The following is a 25,498-nucleotide window of genomic DNA, read 5'->3' as shown; positions in this document are numbered from 1 at the left end:
CCAGGATCCAGTATGCAGCCTGTCTCTGATCAAGGAGACCTCCTCCGCTTCTCATTAACTTGAAGAGGACTGATCATTTCAGGGACCCTCCAATCAAAATGAGATTATTGATAAAATGGAAATCAATAAGAGACTTTACAGAGCCACACTGCTTCAATTGATCTCAGGAAAGAATAAAAAAGCGCAATCAGGGAGAGACTCATCAAGCAGGCATGCAACTAGAGAGTATGAAGAGAAAAAAAAAGCACATTCCAATCTGCTCAAGAATTTGTGCAGTGTATTTTTCAATTTGTGATGGCATAGATTGGAGGGTAAACAATGAAAAAGAAAGATCTTCAGATTACAAGCTATTTAATGTTGTATTTTTTTTGTTTTCTAGAGAGTAAGGTACAATTGTTAAAAAGCAAGTTTTGAAAGCCAATGAAAAGAAACTGCTACAAACATGAAACATGTGTTTCTTAATTTTCCAAGAACGTTAGTGAAAAATACACCTGTAATTCATTTGTATGTAGACTAGATTGCACTCTTCTTGTTCTTGCTCTCGTTTTACCCTTGAAACCCTAACTTCTGGAGTTGCTTGAAGCATCTGTTGTCTGCCTAGGAGTTCAGGCTCATAACATTAATACTCCAACAAAAGTATTGAAGAACTTCTCATGCATTGAGAGTATTGGAGGAATTAGCAGTTAACCCGTCTAAAGGCTCCAAAATAATGAAAAAAAGTGACTGTGCTTGACTAGGTTCTTCACATCTATTATTCTTGTCTAAATATACCGCATCTCTAACTTTTTGAGCTGCTTTGGTTTGGCTGAATAAGTGAATCAGAGTGAATAAACCTTGCCTAGCATCCTACCTTGTGCCTGAGTTGACTGAATCTGATGAGCTGTGACAGACATGAGCAACAACCACACACAGCATACGTATGTCATCCTGGGTGCTGGCTGAGTGATGTCTAGCTGCAGCAGCAACAGCAGCAACATCAAGTGCTAGATCCACAAACAGCTAACCAGTTCAGCACCAACATTTGAGAGTGTTCTTTCTCGCTGGTGTGTTCAGCTGTGCTCAACCCACGATGGTGTGTCTCTCTAGCTTTCTATCACTAGTTTGTTGGTAGACTGCATGCAAGCGAGCGTTCCGCAGGATCTGTGCAGAGTGTAACACAAAGTGAGCCCACTGAGAAATTAATGAATGAGCATGAATGGCAAGATTACAACGGGTATGTCCATTCTTCTCATGGGGGTGGTCAGACTAGCAAGCAGGTGAACTCTGCCTCTCTCCCTCCAGCACTGGTACTATACAAATTAGCACTAATCATCAGTTTAAGACAGCAGGACAAAAAGAACACTCAAGGTATTGACTTTTTTAACTACCACTAGCCAGCTCAGTGAAGACACTGAGATTGGTAAGCCTTTTGATGGAATTGATGTGGTAATCTCCTTAGGACCACAGTTGGTGGTATTGGTAACAAAGGCTCAGTGGTACAGAAGGTCACTGATCACTCCAGCCAGGAGGAGTAAGGTAGATGACTTGAATTGTTACAAACAAAACATGAACTATAAACAAACATCCTCAGTTAAGGCTGACAGCTGACCATAAATTAGTATAAATAACACAGAACTGTTCATTTGGGAGTTCCCCCAGTGAACGAAAAGTGTACATGTATTGTAAATCAAACCTTTTGACATATGTAGAGCACATACAAGTACATGCAATTTATCATTTGTAATTTCTATATGACATACATTTATAAATCTCTTTCCCTCATTGAATAAATTTGTGCTGGGTAAAATCTATTCATACATTTACAATATGCATTTCTAATGACATTAATACTGTTAACTAGAACTTTTAAAGTTATTCTACATCCACAAAAACGTGTTGATGAAACATCACACAATGTTGGTGTATCAATTAAAATTTCTTCTCCTATACAGCATGTATTTCTTATACAGATATAATGAAACAGTACATCAAGAAATATTTGCAAAACAAATTTTCAAAAAATTAAAGTACATCCATGTTACAGCTGATTCAGTCCCTTTAAATCTTTGGGTTTGGCTTCATTTCTGATCTTCATCATCATTTTGTTGAGTGACAAATGCCAGGTTGTTGTAGAGTTCTAACCAGTCCCTGTGAGTGGTGATGTTGTCAAAGATCCAAATGGTTTGAAGACATGTTTATCAACATCCTGCTGGCTATAGTCAGCAACTCATAAACACCTTCATATAGTACACGCTTCACTCCATAATTATACCATACATTTCAGTGTTTCCAGCAAGAAGTCTGTTTTTTCCTGTGCTAGTCTTTATCTCTAACATTTACAGGACCTTTTTTCACTTGTTTGTGACTTAGTATATCATACTTTGATGTTTCATAATTTGCCTAAATGAAAACAGACAGGAAATATGTTTTTCACAATGTGTGTGGGCTACTGCTGTGTGATTGATTATTCTTGACTCTGTTTATTGTTTCACTCTGATAACTGTCATTGTTACTCATACGATCAATGTCTCTGTTTTATATGTTACATAGCATTTTACTGAAGAGTGCTATTTCACCATGCTTGCAGCTGAACAACTGAAAAGAAATTGTGTTGTTTCTCTCCACTTTTGATGTGATTGCTCATTCTTTCTTTTCAAAAAAGATACTAATGGTATTCTTGAAAAGCAATGTAAACCAAGCCTGAGGAGCAAGATAAGATCACTTGGAACGACCTAGACTAACCATTTCCTTCATAAGATCAGTGTGACTGAATTTGAAACAAATATGTGAACAAACCTTTGTATCAATATGAGCATGACCCACAATAAAGGAATAAATGATTATGCACGATCACTATGTACAGCTGTGAACTCCATTAAACTACCCACATAATACCCAAACATCAACTTGCATTGATGTCTATTCATCCACAACACCAAACACTCCACAAAAGGGAATTCAGGGCAGCAACACTTCCAATCCATCATCTCTTCATTACAGCAAATGGGACAAAAGTGAATGTACACGTGTTAGTTTGCAAAAGCTTGTTGTCAATGAAAGTTCCTCTACAACCTCCTTACATAGTCTGACACAGCTGATGTCAGTGACACTAGACAATCTGTTATGCTGAACACACACTGCACCTTGCCTAGCCTGTCTGCTGACAAAGACGCTAGACCTGTATGCAACGGAACCCCTTATGATTATCATGCACACTGCAAGTGAATTCTATCCCAGACCAGACAAAAGCAACAGTAGTAACAGGACACTGTGCCATGCCCAGGGTTCTATTGTGCTACATCCTCACTGGTTGTCAGCAAATGATGTCCATCCATCACAGCATCTCAGCTCGCCCAGTCCCTGTAAGTCTTGTTCCTAGGGCAATCAAATTTCAACTTTAAGGCCCCCTTTTCAGTCTCAATTTCATGTCAGTAACATGAAAATTAAGTTTTCAATTCACAATTTCTTACAAATGGTAAACCAGTGACTGGTGAGCTAAAACTCTGGATACATAGTATCCCCAAATATCATGCCTGCCATTCATTCACAACCTTTCAATACAGACATACCTGTATGCAACTCCTCAGGGCTGAAACATGGAATTGAATTTGCTTGGCCTAATCCTCAATTAAGAGGCAGTAACATCATACTGGTAATGCAGTCTTCAATTTCATGTGCCAAGTTCTCATAGCAATTTGTGGTGTCAGAGGGGTGTCTTGTTTCCTAGCTCTTACTGTCACACCCTAGGGCCAACCATCCCCAAGTAGGTCAGCCAATATGGCCCAGCTTTATGCCCCAAACATCTCCACCGTTTGTACAATAATCGCAGGTTACTGTGTCAGCACTATGGTGTATTGTTGTGCTTCTGATAATGCCTGCAGGACTGCTTGGCCAACTGACTCAGCAGTCGGTCCCATCAAACAAACCACCATCAATTAGTGCCATCAAGGCAACAATTGGCCCATAGCACTGTGAAACTTGAGATAATTATCACAGACAGATAGTGTGCTACATGATGAAGGGTGTTGCTCTTCAAACGGTCAAAATCAAAATCACTTTTATTTGATAATATTAAATCAAGGCACATCATTAGCAACCAGTCTGGTCATATAAATAAGATAAATGAAGAATAAAGATTGAAGAAAGTAAATACATGTATGTTTGATAGATACAAGTTTAGACTTTACAAAAAAAGAAAGCTCGCATTTGAAGGCAGAGACATGCAATCATAGCAGCAGAAATACTGTCAGGATCCAGATCCAAACTGGGACCAGTTTGTAGCATGAGAATAAAATGCTGTTGCCCATTAGGCAAAGCACTCTTCTATCTATCACTGTTCCCTTTGCAGCCATTCAAAGACTCCTAGCTGAGTTCAGATAGGTAACTGTGACAAAGTGTCTATGCAAATACCACAAATGACAGGTTATCTCTTGCAAGGGTTCCAACAAATAACCTCTGCCATTAATGTAACTAATCATAACTAATTGTAGCTATACACAATGGAGAATTAGATGTAAAATTAATTGCAAACAATTTAGCCACAAGTTAATATTTTATAGGCAAACAAATTTGTTATTTCAAAATCTCTTACTTCCCATTTTGACAGCAACTACTAATGTGAGAATTGCTGGCATCTTTAAATTGCAAGCATTCAAATGGAATTCTTTGCAGAAACCAAACGATGCAAACTAACAATTACATCCAACAGACGGGACCAAAATACTGTACTTGCATCTTGGAGACACAAAGGGTGTGCAAGATCCTATTTGAGAATCATGTACAAATGACTGTTTAGACCAAAGAAATTACAGTATTGAAGACACTTTCCAATGAGACTAGTTGCTGCCTGACTGAGCCTGGAATTTAGGAGAGCACCTATACTGCTCCATCTTGTGGTTTCAAACTGTGCAATTAACCAATCAGTGTGTTAACATTACATGTCAACTGTGACTAATTGGAATCATATCAAGCCACAAAACAATTACTGTCTAAGCTTGGCAATGGCTGAATCACTCTTCAGTATTATTTTTACTGTGTTCAGTGACACATAGATGTATCCATAATGACAGTAAGGGCTGCTACTGAAGATGTTATTTTTGTTATAAGGACAATTTGATGTTTCAACTGTATGTGTGTAAACATGATGATATTCCTTTCACAGTTTTCGGATAACTTTCAGGGGAAAGAAACCTTTGGAAACAAATCCATGGCAAATGGGGGGGGTATATATCCTCCCCACTTTTTGTGGGCTACTGAATCAAGCTCCCCACTTTTTCATGGTGAGAAAAAATTAAGGCGAATTGTAAAGAATTTTTCAGACTTTCCTACAACCAAAATGTGTTCAATAGAAAGGACATTTTTTAAGCCATAAATATATCATTTTGATGTAAGATTCTGGAGGAGCGTAATACATATTACTACAGATGTGCATCTGTATCACAAACATCAACCCTTAGTCTCAAATGATGTCAGCACCCCCCACACACACACACACACACGACAAATATGAGGTAGAGCAAGAGGCTGCCACCTTGGCTGGATGGAGCCAACTCCCAGCAGCAGTGCTTCAATGAGACTGAACAATTTGCTGAAACAGTAAGAAATGGCGTGCACTCTCAAGTTTCCAACCAGACATTGAGATAAGGTTTGGTGGATGTTTTACTCACACACATACTGGCAAACAATCTGTATGTTGAACCAGGACATTGAGTGGGATTGATATTTTTCTCTTACTGAAAGCAGCTTGAAAAATGTTCAATTCAATGTCACTTAAGCAGTACAGAAGCTGAATGCAAATAACAGGAAGACAAAGCACATGTACATAAAGCTGATGCACACTTTCTCAGACTTTAGTGACCAAAACTCAAAATTTGGAGAACTTCAAATATCTACCAGTATGCAACATTTATGAAATCATTTCCATGGCAAATTATATCTCAGACCTCCCCCCACACACAATAGATGACATAAGCAACAAGTAATTATACATGTTCAATCACACATTTACAACACATGAAAATTTATTTGTCACTTTACAGGAATACATGTATGTATTTTAAATCAGCGACACTTTAACAATGCTATCTGTGTCACAGTGTTGAGTGATTGGTTTAAAATGAGAGGACAAAGTATGTATCCATATTGATGCCCTCAAAAGCTGCTGGGATGAGGCCTTAGGGGTAGGCTGCCCAAGTTACTTTGGGATGTCGTTTCCTGCCCAGTGTGGAAATTCTCACCATACGTGAAGTGTCCGATTCCTGAATGTCTAAGTACCTTGCTTTCAACGGCAAGCACACAGTCAATGTGTCGCCTAGCTAGCACGACACAACTCACAAAATTGGCCACAAGTGCACGTTTCCTTGCAGATACATCATACATGTAACTTGTGGATAAATAGAATATCCATAAGGAAACAACAATTGTCTCAGACTGTTTACTGAATAAAACTTAGTTCTCAAAGTGTATCAAGTTTCTTGTTGAATAAGAAATGGGTGTGTGCAGAGTCATAGCAACGACCCATCCCACACCTACCTTCCCCTATCACTGCTGCTATGCAACACTTTGCCCACGGCAACACGGTAACATCGACCACAACTCTTAAGATTACAGGCGCCTATGGATCTTCCGTACTCTATATTCGTTCTCTTTTGAGACAACTAGCCGATCTATAAGTGCAGCCTGCCATATTCAACAAGGGGGTCACAAGTATTGTGGAAAGACTGTGGTGCTGAGCCTCAGGGTGAAGTGAGTTGGATACATTCACCTTAATGGTCAGGGCTGTAGATAGCTGAATGTGGCTCTCAGGAGTTCTGGTTCATTCACATTGCTCATAACAAAGCACTGAATCTGTCACTGCTATGTGTTCCCACTAATGAATTCAATCACTTGCATTATACATGCTGGCCACTGTTATCACAGAGGGCGAGGTAAATCCAGTCATGTTCAGAGTAATATGCCTTGGATGTACATGTATAAAGAAAAGCTGACTTTAAATATGATAAAGAAGAACTGAATGTCATAGTGTGCATGCACCCAATGAAAGAAACTCTTAGTAATCCAAGGTTACACTTTTGAAGATTGAGTTTCAGGATAGAGAGTTAAGGATGAGGTAAAATATCCAGCAAAGTACACAGTACAACTTTAATTTCAGGGTTTTTTATATGGTCACTGAGGCACAAGTTCTTTCCAAATGGCTATGATAATCTTGCACCTTTTTTGTACTAAGTGCAAAAAGTTTGAATGATTATGAGTCTAGAAATCCTTCTTTTCAAGTTTAAAAAAATCAGAAATCCCACACCTTGTAAATTACTTTTTGCAGAGTAAGTCTGCCTTGAGGATGCACAGCACCTTATAATTTGGCAAAATGCCTTGGTGACATGCATTCTTGGGCATTAAAAATGTCATGTCCCCAATAAAGGCAATAGTTTAAAACAACTGCTAACCTAAGGTACAAGGCTTTTCAAATCACACTGCTTGACCAATCTATCCCTCCAAGCAACACATTACACTTGTCTTACGGAACTAAACAACTATGTACTTCACTGATGTTGCTGAAAATCTAGCATTGTTTGATCAATCATGTGAACCTGTTAAGTTGATCAAAAACATAGAAAAGTTTGCTTTCCCCATTTTTATGTCAGACATGACAAATGCCTCTGAAATGATTTATCTCTGATCCAGAACTGCCTTTACAGCAGTCACTTGAAGTTACAACATTGATGTTATTGCTTGTTTGCTTTGTGGCTTTCAAAAAAACAATATTAGTTAACTTATTAGCTTTCAAATACATGTACCTGTATTTGTAAGTCATCCACAAAAATGACCTCCAGAACAAATAGAAACATAATTTTTACTTAATTAGATATTACAAAGAGTGTCCATAAAAGGTACTGTAATTCCAAAGTTTTATGCAGTTTTAATTACAAATAAAAGTTTTCATCCCAATTTTTAAGTAGGAAAATATCCATGAAATGGGTTGGTGCATAACTTTTCTTTCCTTTGCAACAGCAAAGTACAATGTACTGTGTGCGCATGGAAATTTGCGTACATCAAGACCAAGCTCGTTTTTCACTTCATTGGACATTTGGACATTGGACATTTTAGGTAGCACAGGTAGGTAGCACAGTTGGAACATAAAATATAAGTCAACTGTCAAACATTACTCAAAGTTTTGGTTTACTTCAAATGGTACCCTATAGGGATGTCAACACAAGTGGACTCAGACATTGGCGACTGAATTTTGGGTATTCAGGAAGTTTATACACATGCCCGAGGGAAATCTAAATTTAGAAAAAAATTCCAATTGGGCAATTAAAAAGAAGCATAAAGTGCATCCCTGTCTTTAGACATAAAAACAGTAGATTACTTATTCTGTGAAACTTTGATGAATGTCTTTACATACCATTAAATAAGTGCACCTACGTTTTTTGCCAAACAGAAAACAAATTGTCTCTATTTGAAGAGAATGGTGCATTGTGTTAACTAATCTCCCAGAATATCTTCAACGTGAATACAAAATACAATGTAAATCAATGCAAAGAGCAACAGCCTCGGATGCATGCACACTGTCCAGCATTCATCCTTCACTCAATATGCAATGTCTATGGCTTGACAAGTATTTCATATCTCCATTTGCTGCCAATCATTAACTAATTTGAAGCACTCAACTCTAGCAAGAGTGTGTTGCCAGCTGCCAGATGTTTCTACTGTTCCTCAAGTAACCTCACTCTTTCACACTTTCAGGCCTGTGTATCTGGAATTCATTTTTCTTTTTTATATTCAACTTAATTTGGTTTCAATAAATTGTGAAGGCCTCAAACAAACATTTGAATTCATTTTTATAAAGTTATTTTCTTCCAATATTTTATCTCCTACTATTTGCAATAAAAAGGCCCTTTTCAATTATTGCCTGCATGTTGGTAAAAGTTCAGTGAGCATACAGAAAGCCACAAAGAAAAACTTGATAACAGTTTGTCAGTGCCCCCTGCAACATTCTGTTTAACCGATTATGACCATGGATTCGAAGGAAAAACTTCCACTCTTGGGAAAAAACTGGGATTTTTAAATCATAAATCATTTCCATGAAGTCTTAGCAATATTCAATGTCTTTATGAGGAGTGTTCAAATTAGGAGAAAAGAGAAAAAAAAACCTGATTTCCTCCTTGCTAAATGATGGTCTCAAACAGCAATTATTTTCTTTTCCCCCAAATATAATCAATATTTGACATCATAACAATATCAAATGTAACGACAAACAACAAAAGCACAATTGACACTTGTTTACAACACTGTTTTAAAAGTAAACACTTGAAGCAAAATTGGAAACAAAGTCTGTTGTATACTAAGTGCACAAGCAACTGCATGCAAATTTGTGAAGTTGAATTATGTAATTGGCACTGCACGTTAGTAAACAGTGAATACATTGACAAAGTTTGCCACAAATTTGATATCTTTTTTCAGAATTTTTTAATGTGGAAGTAGAGCTAAGCAATGCTGAGATATTGCTTTCCAGAATCCCCATGTGTTAATTTGAGGTCAAGCAATCAATGATGTCACAGCTACTTTACAAGCACTGGTCACAACAACTCACCATTGTTTACACAATGCATGTCCCTCTTGATCAAATACATCACTATTCTGTGACAAACTTCATTCATTATCAAGCCTATGATTCAGGGATGCACTCCATTTCCATCATGTAACAAAGTTGAAGGTTGAGATTAAAGCAGTAAACAGAGTAATGCATCAGCTAAAAAGGAGAAGGTACAGTGACACATCCACCAAGGGAAACATGTCAGGACTTTTTATTTTCCAAACTTTACACTGAGCAGGTATTGAAAAAGTATGATCACCCATTAAATGGCTAGGTTCTAAATTCTGTACTCTACCATAAGGTACCCGGTACACACAAATATCATAAGCAAAGCTTGAATTTGCAATTGGCAATTTATTTGAGCGATTGTAAAATAAGTATCCATCGTTTAGCATTCTGAACAAGATGAAAAGAGTAGCAGTAATGCTTGTGTGTGCACATTACAGATTAGGCATGAGTGTACTGGTCTGAAAAATGGATGGTTCCAAGCATTTGTTATGGACATGACGTAATGGCGCCAACATTTTACTTTGTTTTATGCACTGTCCATTCACACCTGGTTTGTTTAAATGTTTGGCATTTAATGCTTTAATAATACCCATGAGCCATAACTGAAATTCACACCTGAGTATTGATACCTAATAGGAACATATTGCAGCAAAATGAGGTTAGTTTTGCTCAGTTGATGGAAATTTATGATATCTTGGGTGAAATAAAATTAAGAAAAAAAATTAAGAGAAAAAAGCCAATATAAAATAATATCACCGATATCTGGATATTTGGTACTTTTCAAAAGTAGGCGATTCCAATCATTTTAGACAATAGCCCTTAAAAATTGTCATACTGTCCACCACTAGTTTAGGAATATATTTTTGTAAATTGTCTCAAGACAAATAAATTGGACATTCATTCAGTGGTGAGCAGTTTTCATCAGAATGTAGAATGGCAGACAATCATATACACATAGCACTCAACTGTAATGGTTATTTCCCCTTTCCACACCAATCATGGCAATTGCCTTTTGGAAATATTGAGACTAAAAAGCAGATAACCTGACCATGCTGCAAATGGATTTCAAACATTGCAAAATTGTTATCACAAAAATCATATAAACAAACAAACAAACAGAGAAAACAAACCAAGACACCAAAAAGGCAAAACAAAATCAAAAGCAAAAGCCAAAATGTAATTTATCTGTTTGCTGTCAAATTTCATTGTCAACTAGATTTGGAAGGCCGCCTGTATAAACGGGTTGAAGGGCAAAACTTCAAACACATTATAGGTTCAATGAACTACAACTACCATGCTTTACTTTTTGTTAAACAATTGTAAATGATGTAAAAATACATCCAGATAAAACAAATGTGGAAATGCAATTAATCTTAAAAAAAAAAGATGGACACATGCAGCCTACACAAAACCAAAAGATTCTGGCAAATATTGGTGCTAAAACCAATCAGTTTTGCCAATAACAAGTCGACATTAAACAGCCACATTTGATTGAATCCTCAAGCAAGTATGGCACTACAGAAGGCTTGGTTACCAGGACATCCAAGAGAGGACTGCCTGGTATCTATGGTAGCAATCTCAATCCAATAATTCTAAAACAACACTGTCCCCCTGCTCTATTCTGTCATAACAAAACTTGTTTTTCCTTGATTCAAATTGCAGAATGGTTCGTAATGGACTGAGATCAATTTAGATGTCTCGGTGAACACTTGACTGCTAACTTGGACCACAGCAACCTATCAAAAAGTGCAACATAGACAGCAATAAATAATGTTAATCTCCACTGGTTAAACATTCAGCCAGCAGGAAGGAGCTCAAAACACGCCGCTGTTACTTTGGATTATTTCTGGTAAATTTAACACTTTGTACATTTCCGAAGGAGTCAACTGTTTAAACAGTGAATGGAATGGAGCTAAGGGATTGGGAGGCAGGAGTCTTCATACAAGGCAATCAGGAATAGGCACAATCGACAGTAACCGATGAAGAAACGTGCGTATACATACATTGAAGTACAAATGACTGAATACATTGCACAGTCCACCCTGACACTCCTTCAATTGTATCACATTTCTGACAATATTTTTCTTTCAAATAAAACAATGCTGGGAACTTAGGGAATGTGGTTTGTGTATGCTGAGGGGTTAGAGGGGGTTCAATCCAGCTGGTGGTGATGAGTTGTGTCCTCAGGCAAGCCATGTTATCTCCCTCTCCACCAACAAGTACATACAAGTACCAGCATTAGCCTGATCGTGACTGCAATGGACAAGCATTTTACCTTGTTAAGGAACAGAAATACTCAGAGCCACAAGTTGCTCAAGACATCAGAAATAATTGATGATGAGCACTGTACTGGCAGAGTACACCCTCAGTTCAATAACAGTCTGATATATTAAATCAAATACCGTTACATTTTGACATGTTAGATTTATTTGTGGAAAGCAGGTTACAGATTTCATTGACTTGTGGTAAAAATGAGTTCCCATTGATATAACAGGAATGTGAAAGTCGAATTAGAGGAATCCAAATGGTTCAAATTGGTCAACTTAAAACCATTGGCAAGGCACACACACCATCCTGACCAATGACAAGCTTGACCACATTTCATAATATCATGCCAAATAAAAACAGCCTTGAAAACAGAGAAAAATTAACCTTCATCACATTGATTCTGACTTTACGTATAGACCACGATTTACAATGGTAGAGATGACCCTGGCTTTACAATAAAGGTTGCCAGGGTAACATGCACAACCAAGTAAGCGAATGCCTTTCCAATAACAGCAATTTCACAGTATAACCTACATGTACATTGTACCCAGTAAATGCAGTCTTGAGTCTGTTCATGACAGATGCAAGGAAGTAATTCAAGTGACATAAAGAAATCCATTTTTGAACAAGAAAGCATTCATATTTATTATGTTGTTGGGCAGGGATAGTTATAAAATCACAAGGACTTGGTATGTTATGCCTCCCGCATATGTAAGCATGTGCATACCAGTGCAACATAGAAGTCCTGCCATACATCATACGTGTCTTTGGATGTTACATAAAACTGCATCAAACTGCATCAAATTGGTTTCATTTGGGGCCTCTTTATGTTTCATGTTTATGCAAAGGGACAATTTTCAATGAAACTCACCATGTGTTTTGTACCCGGGAAGTAGCCCAACTCTGAATGTCTATTTCTAAACTAACTCTCCAAAAATGAATACGTTTCATGTTTATGCAACTTCCATTTGGAACTGGGGAAGGTGAAAAAACACTCTGAATTTCAATTTGTTGATTTTGATGGTTTAGTAGTTTATATGACGTAGTGAAAGATCCACTTCCTACTTCATCATGCTTTCCTTAGATTGTTGCAGTATAGTGTTTCACATCTTACAGTGCTCACTTTTTTAGCTTTGAGACATCTGGACAAAATTGAACATACATGCAACACACTATCTGAGAGCAGTATCCAATGAAAGCTAATCCTCATGCCCTTTCTGTTCACATACATACTGGTAATTAGCCCCAAACTCAATTTTGGCATACATGTACATGTACCTAGTACCATATCAAACTCATACAGCATGTCTCAGTTTCAGACTTGCCAACATGCCTACTACTTCCTAAGGTCAGCCATTAGCACACAATAGATTAAAAGGTATTAGCTTTCAGTTCATTCAACATTTAAATCTATTGTGTGGTAATGCTTGACCTCAGGAAGCAGTAGGCAATGTTGGCATGCCTGCACTTTGGCTATAAATCTATTTCACTCATTACAAGCTCAGATATTGAACATTATGTGGTCCTATTATGTTGCCCAGATGTACATCAAATGATGTATTTTCAGACTATACATTTTCCAGAATGAATGTTACTCCCAACATAATTCATCAATTTAACCTCCTCTGCTAAATGCTATATACATGTCCTACTTTACACACATGTACATGTACTGTCATTTGAAGACAACTAGAATGAAGTTGGCAATGTACATCAATGTTTTCACTAGTTTTAATTGACCCCCTGTACTGCATATTTAAAAATTCAATTATTAAATAGTTGCACGTTCATTTTTACAATGCAATATTCAGAGGGGAAAATCTAAGAAATACATGTACTAAAGAAACATGTCAATCAAATTCTAAACATCCATTTCCTGACCAGCTGACCCTAGCAAGCTCTGTGATCAAGTGGTTAAGATGTCTGCACTAATAAGCAGGAGGTCATGGGTTCGAGTCCACATTTGACTAAGCTTGTGAATTTGTTCATAAGCTCTCAGACAAGCACTGAGTAGTGTTTATGCACATGTGCATCTGTGTAAGGGGGAAAAAAGGGAATTAAAATTAACATCTCCCCGGCGCAAAGAACACTGATCTTGAAAACACATTTCCTGGCGTAATGAACTTCAAGACAACTGATGCATATTCACCCAACAAAAAGGTCACTTCTTTTTTACTTTTTGTGTGATCTCACTGAGACAAAATAAAATTGGCGAATAAATTACCAATTATGATCAGACATCATGTGCACTCCCATAAAATGACTGTCTGCCTGTACTTCAAAGCTTTGGCATCTGTTATCTGTTCCCCCCCCCCACAATCCAACAGGCAACACCTCTATACCCTGTATATTCTGTACCATACTGAAATGGATCAGTTCATCTTGCACGACTTTCTACAAATGAGATTTTAGCCAGGGGGGTAAGGAGGATGTATAACCCCCCTGAGCTCCAGGAAGCTTCATTTGTGTACACCCACACACTACCCTCCTTGCCGGACGGTCATTTCACCTCAGTCACTGACACAATCAGCCCAAGTGCAATATTGAACCAGCAACACGAACTTGCCACTTTAATAGTGAAGGCAGCCAACTTATGAATCCAGCTGCTAGGGCAGTGATTAAATTAATATGGCTCTCAAGAAAAGCCAGGTACTCTAAACACTCCTAGGATGCCACTCAGATAGTTACTTGACAGGCTGGGGGAATTACATGTACACCACAAAGAAAAGTTCCAGTATTTTGTGAGCAATAAATCAAATGAAAACACACATATACACCCATACACAAAAAAGGGATTACTTTAAGAATTTCCACAATTACTGAAGCCCTGTTTTAGCATATTAATCAAGTTACACTTAAAATTTCATTGTAGGCTCTAACAGCAAAGAAAAAAGGGATTTTCATGCTGTGTCATGCTATGCACATCTGACAATGAATTACTACAAAAATCAAATAGAATCCTGTTCATTTCCCATGGTTACTGCTTCCTCAATGCAGTCTTGTATGGATCTATGCAGCTACATTACATGTACATTACGTGCTTGCAACATGCACTGAAGTTACTTTCTGTGCAATTCTGCAACTTGAGTAGCAATTTCTTTTTTGACAAGGCATATCTGGCCACTGCCTAATGGGTTTAACCTGCCTGTCCCTCAAAAACCTATGTCAAGTCGTGGTAAGAGCAAATCAAATTTTGAGATTGCTGACTATAAATGATTCGAAAAAGCATCTGCCTTTTAGTGATCCTGAGCTAGCAATTACACGTTTGAATTTTCATTTGGGGAAGACTTTGGGAAGCAAATTTAATATGAAGGTCACAAATTGATAGTGTTTCTTCTACAATGTACTGCATTACCACTAAAATACATGCACGCCCACTGCATTCGTGGCCAAACTATAGGCCTAGCGAATTTCAAATATCAAAAAATAAACCTTACCCAGTAGGTCCTTCACGTTTCTTGATGTCAGCTGAGAGCAGGAATATCAGACTTCATGGACACTTTCCAATGAATAAGTTCTTTAGGAGCCAATCATGCATGCATTAAAGAGACAAGGATGCATATCGTATGCAAGAAAACAGTCACTTCTTGCACTCGGTACTGTAACCGGATAGGATACTTGGGAATTAACATATTTCATTTGCAGTGAATCAGACTATGATCAGACTAACCTCATCCATGTATGTCAGGAATTTCTCACGGTTTATATTTCAGTCAATGTCTGCCAGTTCTGGAAGAATTTCATGAATCAATTATTGGTCTAATCGTATCTTCCCTTAAAGGCACATGTGCATCATGCAAAACCAGTGATAAAACTGCCGCTTGTCGACACCACAAGATTGACTTTGTATGTCATTTTAATGTGAGTTACATTCAAGAAAGTACATGTGCATGTAGGATTTGTCTCTCCATAGATTTTTATTCTGATTAAATTAATGCAACATATAATATGATCCTTTTTGTGTCGCTTGTTACATGTGACATGCTCTAAATATGAAAGTAGTAGATGGAAAAAAACTCAAATCTATTGTAAGTTTTGATTTGAATCACAGATCTCTTTTGGCTGGTACTTGAGAACATTTTGTGTCAAACCCTCAAGAAGTTAGATAAGTCTCTTGTAGGAAAAGAACACACACAAAATAATATACCACTACAAACCAAGAAAGTATAAACAATTTGAACTTTTCAACACTTCAGCAAAACTTGTTTGCACAGTAAACTAACACTACGTGTTACACCACCAATATTCAGAAAACAAAAATAATACTACTAATTGGACTAATTTGCACCATCTTCATCTCTAGCTCTCAGCAATTGAATTCAAAATTGTAAAAGATTTGACCTAGTTTGGGTGACTAGGTCACATGGCTTTTGTGGATTGTTTTCGAAAGAGCTTTTTTTTAACCTTTTTTTGTAAATCTGGCACATTCTGGCGAGACATACAGCCAGAATTTTGTTTGTCCATTTCAAACTAAAATGTTGCCACATTAACCAATTTTCCCCATCCTGATTTTCATCAACTTCTATCCCCATCCTGTGCTCTGCAATCAGCCATTCCGCCCCCTTCCTATCCAGTATTACTCATTATTCAGTTCAACATTAAAATGGCTTTACAGAATGAACAAGGTTATGAAAATATTTCGTCCAGTTTGATAGATGACTGTTCAGCAAAATGATAATATACGACAAGAAGAGCAGGAAAGACATTCAACTGACCTACATGAATGGAAGGCATGGCAAGTTTATATTTCAATTTTAGACTGTGAAACATCTCTTTGTTCAGCCATCAGTAATGACAAGACACAACTGTCAATGTTCCCAAATTTACATTTCTTACTGAAGTGTGAAGTATGTAACATTTCTTATTTCCAAAGCATGGCACAACAAGCCAGATGATTTAGAGTCAAAATCACTCCAAATCTGACTGCAATATTCTGGAAAAGAACCATTCCAGAGTAATTTGAGTGTAATTTCACTTGAAAAATTTGTCTTGAACAAAGTTTCAGAAAACTCTATGAAAATACTTATTTTCTTGCACTATTATATGTGACACATCCCCCACAAATTTCTGGTGTCCCCCCCCCAAAAAATGAGAATGGATATTGATCAAGGCTGACAAAAACTTGCTCCAAAACCACACCACTGAAAGCTGGTGTCCCCTTTGTGCCCCCACTAGTAAAATCCTAGCTACGCCACTGTTCCCCCCTCCCCCATCATCCTTTTCTCGGACCCCATCAGCTTCCTAAGTCTACCTCTCCTTGGAAAATACTCTGAAAAACTGTGACTGTCAGGGTCATCTACAACAATCAGTGTGAATGTACAGAAATCAGAAGTAAATTTGAAAGCAGGGAAACTAAAAAATCATTATAAGAGGAAATAACCCTGCAGAAGTACATGTTTCTAGATGAAGATTAACGATTATGCATCCAAATTTCCTCTCATCCCCTACTAACAATTCAAATTACTGCCTCTGTTTTTCCTGTTGTTTTGACCTTACAATGTCTCCTTAGAAATTCCTCAGCCACCTAACAAGACAAATGGGGGACACACTACCTGTGGGAATAAACTGAAGAATGGTAGGAAGTCTTAAAGCTAGGCCATGTAACCTAGATTCATTCTGGATGAAGTATGAAGGCAAACAGGCATGCCTATATGTAGTCAACATGTCTGCACTGAAGTACCTCAGTAAACTGAAGGCGCAAGCTGGACACTCCATGGACACATCCTTAACAGTTAATAATCCGCTAGAATACTACTACCAATGCAATGCGAGTATCAAGGCTTGATACATAGAGGCAGTCCTTAGCAAACTGGAGTAGTATCATCAATTACATCTTAGTGCTGTTCAACTGAAACCTCAGCACAATGAATACACACTTTTACTATACATGTACTTGGGAAATACTATCTCTTACATATGTTACGTATGTTAAGTGTGTGTATGCAGATGTATGTATATGATATAATGACAGAACCAACTCTTGTTGCCTAGTGTCAATTGTTGTTAAAGGATCACCCAAATGAGCAGGATGTTTGTATCACACAGCATACATATAGGCCTACAGTTAAGCCATGATGATTATTTCCAATCTGACTAATATTCTCAAATCCAGATTGATACTATAATATATTGGACCAGATTGATCATGTTACCCTTGATCTGACCAAATACAATATACAATCTGACTTTTCTGGTTTTTCGTCTTGTTTAAAATGTATGAACTTATCTGTCATCTCTAGTGATTTGTTAACTTACCAGTCATAAGCTCATGTTCAACATTTTCCATGTACCCTTCCCCCCGGTTGATATGATCCGTTGTATATGAATTTATCTTGAATATACAATGCTATGGGACAACATTTGGCCAAGTGTTACTACCTGGACGTATTTTTATGAGTTAGGTTAAACAGTGTGAAGCTTTTTAAAACTTCATACATATTTTTGCCCATCCAAGAAACTCTCAGATTACAAAAAATATATAAACCCAAAGACATCTCAATTTATGAGCTTCATCAAAAATTTATGTTTAAGTTCTTTGTGTCATGAAATTTGTTAATTTGGATACCCTGTTGGGTAGGATGCACCCCAATGTCAAAGGTTATTTAGTACACGTACTGTACTGCTAACATATTGCAGCGTATGCTCGCGCTCATAGGCTGGGCTTCACATACATGTACATTGCACTAGTATGTATGTACACAAGCCCGTAATGCATCTTATCAATGTGGTGTGTACCGGGCTGCACCACGACGGGTAGGCCTACACTTTACACGGAAAGTACATGTACATGTATACAGAATGCATGTGAACCTTACGGATTGGCTCTCCACGTGATCCATATACAACGTGCAATCGGTGGTTACATGTAATGCTTGCTCTTTCTTGCTTCTTCACGTTTTACATATGAATGAGAATATTACTAAACCATCAACATTTTACAGGACCCAAAGTCTACACAGCCTATGACCCCCTTCCCCCTTCATACACTTTATACAACCATGAAAAATGGTGAACACTTTGGAGAGTCCCTTAAGAGCAATTTCTGTGTCCTTTCTTCAACATGGTGCTATTAGTTTTATGTAGGTCAGTCTTTCTGTTAAGTTTTTACACTAATTTAAACCTGACATCAAAGGCTTTGAAGTAATAATATTTGAAATGACATAGGCTTAGCACTGGAATGGTCAGTCAATTTACACAGGACATGGCAAAAGATACACTTATAACAATTCAAAAGCTTCCTCAAACCATAACACTCTAAGCAGTTTTAATACATGTTACAAATCACTCCCATACAAACTCTCAAACAAGGTATTTATAAATGGTAAGTTGAAATATCAAAGTGTACAGGAAAACTGTGGTTAGTCACATTATGGTCAGTTGCATTAATACAGGTTGTCAGTCAATTTGGCCAAGCCTACATTGAGTTTCATGTGTGTTCTTGTTTGACAGAACTGATGGCTTCATTCTTTGTAAAACAAATGCACAGAGTTGATGTAGAATATTTAGGTAAATAAATCAAGTCATTTCTCTTAAACATCCTGGAAAAAAAGGCAAAATTTGTATTTTTCTTCTAAAACAGTTTCAGGAAGTTAAGTTTCCAGAAATACAACTGTTGCATTTAACTTACTGTCTGATATCTTGGGGGGCATCACATTCTTGTATAAAGTGAAATTCTGGATGAATTACTGATCAATACAAACAGGAATTACTTCTTACCCTTGTAGGCTCAACCACTTGCTGCTGGGTGGTTTGAAAAATGCAGTGCACACATATGGCACATTTTCATGATTTTCAGTTTTCATAATTCTTTAAAAGTTATCATTTCAATTAATGGACGTTTACACCCACACGAATGACTGTCTGGTGGCTACTCTAATCTGACAGACAAATCTATTGACACTTGAGTATTTCAGCCTGGCCTGCAGCCTTGTAAAAATAGCCCAGATTGTGCAGTGTTATGTAATTTTCTTTTGTTCACGAACCTGGCACAGTGCGCTGCTGACCTCTTTTTAATAGGGGCCAGATTAGCGTGCAGCAGTGCTGTGTGGCTCATCGCTGCGGTGGTGGTGGAGCACTTTTGTCCCCGCTGGTAATCTGCTCGCTGGATTATCTCCACTATTGAAAGTGAAAAAATGTTGGTAATTCCCAGCAGTCTGGTCTTTTACTACCAGTACAGTCTTTTGATACAAGGCCCAGTTCCCTTTGTACGATTTCGGAGACCCCAGCCACGCGTATAGAGAATATGTGTCCCGTACAGGCAACCCCCGCGGCCAGTGGTTAAAGGTCATATAATCAGCAAACGTTCTTTGTCCTAGCCCTGGCTCACAGGTTGCCCATAAAAGTGTACATGTATCTTGCACACAGCTTGCCATCAAGTAGGTTTTATCTCCGTCATCCAACTTGGCTATACGTACAATGTGTGGCATGCTCAGCATAGTATGGTCCAAGCTGAGTCTTTGTATTATGAGGGATAATTGTGCAAAGTGTGAAAGGTCAAGGACACACAAATTGTGCAAGAAAACTTTAAACCAATCAGATTCTCAGAGATGCATCTCGATGCTGGACAATGGGCATGCAGCTGGCTGTAGTTATGCAGCCACTCCATTGTGCACAGACACAAATGGTGTGCACTCAAGTTTTCACCTCCGTCCGCACAACTAAATTCAAGTTTAGCAATATACAGCGTAATACTTATAGGAGTCAAGAGGCTCTGTACATGTGTTTTTTCCTTTGGGAGTGTGTACATGTACTGGTTCATCGTAAATTGCTAGACCCCATTTACGTTGTTTTTCTGGCATTTTTCTGTGGATAGAGACAGCCAGTAACCCTAATTGCTTATGTTTTAGGGCATTCAAATCACTTAAGGTCTCTGCATTCGAATACAATTTGTTGCCATAGCATTTTAAAAACATCCTGAGTAACATCGTCTAGAATGTTTATTGTAATGGCATGCCTGACACACTCTTAACTTTCAAAGTTTTGCCACCTCTAGTGGCCTATTATCTCATACATTGTTAGTACTTATATTTTGCAATAAAAATGAATGAAATGAAAAGAAAAAAATGAAATGCAATTAAAATGGAAATGGAATGGAATGAAAAGGGAAGGGATGAACTGTTAGCAGGACAGTTCAGGAGCAAACTGTTAGCTCAACAATTTCCTGAACCAGCTGGCAAGATTCTTTGCCCATAGCAAGAAGTACTCATTGGGCCATTAATTACCTCTCCTGTTTCCAAGTTCGTACATGTACATGTAGACAGCACAGACTTAGTGCAGACAGCTCTTTGGAGAAGGGTCATCATTCCATGTCAGCAAGCTGAAGTTGGAGCTTTAGTCATGGCCAGAACTAGAACAGAGACAAGCTCGGGATCACTGACACATCTTTGAGCAGGGTGAGATGATGGACGAGCTGACTTGCTCCACACTGGATGAATATTAAGCCATATTCTGTCCTCTGCACCACACTGATTTCATTTTGCATTAATTTGTGGATGCCTGGTCACTGGAATATTTCCTCACTGGCAAAACACATGCACACTGAGGTCGAGCATGCTCAATCTAACACAAAGGGACCACTGAAGCCACTGATGAATGCTTACAAACAGGACATGTGAAAAAAATCAGTTTAAAACATTTCGAACATATCGTGGTCTTCTATGTCACTTTCATTTTTCTCCTGATGACCAAAGGTAGTATCAGGAAATCTACTCTAAGTCAACTGCCAACAAAATAGCCCCCATAGACTATTTTGAGAGCCAAGCTCCTTCAAACAAAATTTGAAGGTCCTATGCATGTACAAAACATCCATCTCACCTAGGGCTTACTATCATGTAGCCCTCAAATCACTCTGCATTCTTCAGCCTGTTTTAGCTCCACCGAGACATTTCTTTGGATTCAAGAGCATGCATCCCACACTAAGATAATCAGTATTCTGAAAGGCTCAAAGCCTATACATTAAACCACTAGATCTACAGAAACTCCTCTAAAATACCAACTGCCACACTTGTTTGCAAGACTAAACCTTCTTATCAAGCATAAAGCCTGGTAATATGAGGAGTGTGTGCAGCTACATGTGCTTCTTGGTGAGAAGGCTAGAGCAAGTTAGATGCTATTATTTCGTACCATTCTGCATTCAAGTAAAAATTCAGCTGGGCCAACACTCACTGCACAAGACACATGATTTATTTTTATCAATTGATTTATTATTTATACCTTTGATTCATTGATTTCTTATTTATCATTTATACCTGGGAACCCATTCAGTTTATAAAAAGTGTTCTTCCATAGGTCCCAGTTGTAAGGTGTAAAAAGACATTAGGAAAAAATAAAATTAAGTATAGACAATTAAAAAAAATCAATGGAAAGAATTACAAATCTTTAGGAAATGTTACATTAAGAAATGTAAAATCATTAAAAGACAAATAGGTTAAAAGGATGATTTGCTGTTTCCAGTGATTGTCCACTTCACAAAGCCCAAAAGCAAAATGCACAAGGACCAAAGTAACTTCAGAAACTAAATGCTCAGCTACATTTTAAAAATGGCATGCTCTGGAATCTGCAGGGCTGGACTGCAAAGTACACTGTAGGTCTTTCTGCAATACAATTTAATGAATGTTTTCTATACCATTAAACAGTGCCAAAAAACTGGGCCTTTGCAAACTTTGGATTCACAGTCAAAAGCCAGCAGAACCCAATGCAATGCCTACATATTTATTCCACACTACATGTGTATGTAGTGTCAGAACCATGGCTGATGCTATGGGGGAGGGACCACAGCTCTGGAGGGAACACTCAGGTGGGGGAGGTGGTTCATACATACAGTTTCAAATAATATGCAAGCTATTTTATCTTCTCTCTTTAAACAGCAAATTCCATTGATGGCTGGGATACAATGCAAGGATTATGTCCCCCATGTCTTCCCCTTCCTCTTTTACACCTACATGTAGAAATCAGACCTCTCTCTCCAGTGGAGTGCTTCCCTCGTGCAGTATTTACAATTTACACCACTCAACTAATATACATGTACATGAAACTGTACAAAGCAATGTAATGCCACCTCAAACTGCAGTACAAAATAATCCTCTTACCACTATCATTTCTTTGAAATTGCAGTATTTCTTGAAATCAGAACCTTTCCTAATTCTTCCTATTGGAAACAAATTGTTCAAAGCCAAAGTCAGTTTTCTTGAACCTTGATGGAACTCGAGTCTTGAATGCTGAAGGGTAACACACATCAATCGATAAAAACTTGCCTGCAAATGAAAAGCGCACTATGTATTTCATCAGTCTAGACCCAAACGATCTGTTTAGAGTTAAAAGTTCTGCAAAAGTTAAACCGTTCTTATTGCAAACATTAATATCAAAGTGAATGGGTAACACTTTCAATCCTTTGAATGAATGCTTTGAGTTTACATGTATATCAGATTTGTGTGGGCCCTTAGACACTCTTTTGCTTATTTGGGTTGGGGGAGAGGCTTCACAGGCAAGTTCAAGCTATGATAGGTTAGAGAGCTACATGTAAACATGCATGTACGTATACATACATGTACATGTGTTATTGATGCCACAGAATCTATTTTAGCAAGTTCCCAAACACAGGCTCGTGCCTGTTGCCTCCTGGATTGAGCATGCTTGCCTTGACCTAAGCCTACAGCTGGAAACTACAATGCATCCCATGAGGCCCTGCAGTGGGTGCTGCTAGCGGATGTGATCAGAGTAGTGACAATCCCAACAGCCAACTGACGCCCTTGTCATTTAGCCAGCTTTATTTCATCCATCCACTTGCTGGTTATTTATCTCAAGTGATACATTACATCTAATAAAATCTTAATAAAATGCTAATGCACTTGAGCCAAATATTCAATCTCTATTAGTGTCGTATTTCAATTACACAGGCATACAACTTGGACTTTGACAAAAAGGAGGAAATTCCAGTTTTTACAAGACTTTGTACAGCATTTGTCAATTTTCAGTGGTATGAGTGCCACGTGAAAAACAAGGAAATCAGCTGATCCAAGGAAAAGTTGCATGTCTGATTACAAGAGCTCAGTGTGATCACTTTCTGCCCTTTATTATGCAAACATGCAGTCTGGTACTGTCCTGACAATTTAACAGTATTTCCATCCTTAATAGGGGGCTATTTTAATGTCGTCTCATTACTGATGAGGCTCCAGTCTCTTAGCACTTCAATGTACTGTATTGTTTGTTACTTTTCTGGTATAGTACTCAATAATATACATAATAAAATTGCTTATCGAGTGTAACCTAGACTGTTTTTACCACGGTTATAAATCCAGCATGCCTACAAATGAACTTAACCTAATAATCTATTTTCCAACTACCACTGACCAGTTTTGATTTCACAATGTCAAAACAAAACCAACTGAAAGCATTTGAAGTCACTCATTACTTGCTTAGTAAAAATACGTCTGCTTTGTTGAAGTTTACTGAGAGAAAACTATATTAATGTAAAGGGTATAAGGATTAATGTTCACTTGAAGAACGGACCTCTGCACATTTATGTATCTGTAGGCTTATGTGTTTCATTCTATGCACTTTTAAAAATATTTAAAAAGGTTTTACAGTAGCCTACAAGCTTTGAAAAATCAACGTCACAAAACAAGGTTACTGTCGCGTGAGGACGCCTTAATTGGCGGGAAGTGCAATCTGTTTGTCACTCTGTCACAGCCTTCCAAAATTTCACGAATGTTTAACGGATTGCCAGTCCAATCGGCGTCCGGAGAATAAATTACTGGCTGTGGCACAGCCATAAAACAAAAGACTTTGTGTGTGATCTTCCTTTCATATGAGTCTGAGTATAATAAGCCATTAGTTTGATGTAGAGTACATGCAGAGAGTGGAGAATCCAAGAAGGTTACTGGCAAACTAGCCAGGGACTCCTTCATGACACATTTACTCCATTGAATTTGGTCTTTAAAATTACTGCACACTGTTCTGAAGATTTATCACAAAATTGCATAAAACTTGGCTACAAAATGATCCTTATTTAAAATGTTTTGTATGTTACCATAAGCTGACATTCGGTTCAAAACCAGCTTACAACTTACCTCAAGTGCACGGTGTACAGTGAATGGCCACAGAGAACACATTGAACAACTGTTTCTTTCTCTTTTTTTTTACACTTGGTCAATCATTCCATGGTCATACAGATTTTTCTTTCAGATTTAACTCTGTGGTGTTCCACATAGCACAAAAAGGATGATTTTTCCCACAAGGTTTTGTTACAAGAATTTTGGGTAAAATCAGTGTTTATATTGATAAATAATAAATATCATTTAAATTACAAATCTTGGCTTATCATCCCCACAAAAAACTTCTAAATACATGAAATGCTGCTGGAGTGATTTTGAAAACAAAGAAAGAAGATTCCTTCATCTTTGTAACAGCTACAAAAGCACAAGGCACGGAATCTCCATGGGACCTTCCCTTCGAAGAAAACCCTTTGATCATGTGAATATTAAATATATCCATTCGCGGGTTGCAAGTGGGTTTAATCTCAAAACTAGTAGAGGACTAATGAAAACATATTTCCTAATGAAGCAGAAACAGTGAATAGTATGATCCCTGTGATGTTATCAAGCCATTCATCAAAAAAATTTCATAAGTAAGCTTAAAAGTTAAGTAGCACCA

General features: G+C 37.7%; 1 protein-coding gene across 10 annotated transcripts in view; it reads right to left on the bottom strand.

Annotated features, from left to right (window-relative positions):
• LOC110982055 (roundabout homolog 1-like) overlaps positions 1-25,498 on the bottom strand; it is a 219,460-nt gene that overhangs the window by 173,465 nt on the left and 20,497 nt on the right. For all 10 annotated transcript variants that reach the window (XM_087141844.1, XM_087141849.1, XM_087141847.1 and 7 more), the window contains one exon: positions 851-1,140. In XM_087141844.1, coding sequence (XP_086997970.1) covers positions 851-977 — 127 coding nt within the window. In that variant the 5' untranslated portion in view covers positions 978-1,140. The remainder of the gene's footprint in view (positions 1-850; positions 1,141-25,498) is intronic.

Source organism: Acanthaster planci, linkage group LG10 (genome assembly GCF_054643075.1).
Source record: "Acanthaster planci isolate LZ-2023a linkage group LG10, COTS_SCS, whole genome shotgun sequence".
NCBI lineage: Eukaryota > Metazoa > Echinodermata > Asteroidea > Valvatida > Acanthasteridae > Acanthaster > Acanthaster planci.
This window is presented reverse-complemented; position numbering and strand designations above follow the sequence as displayed.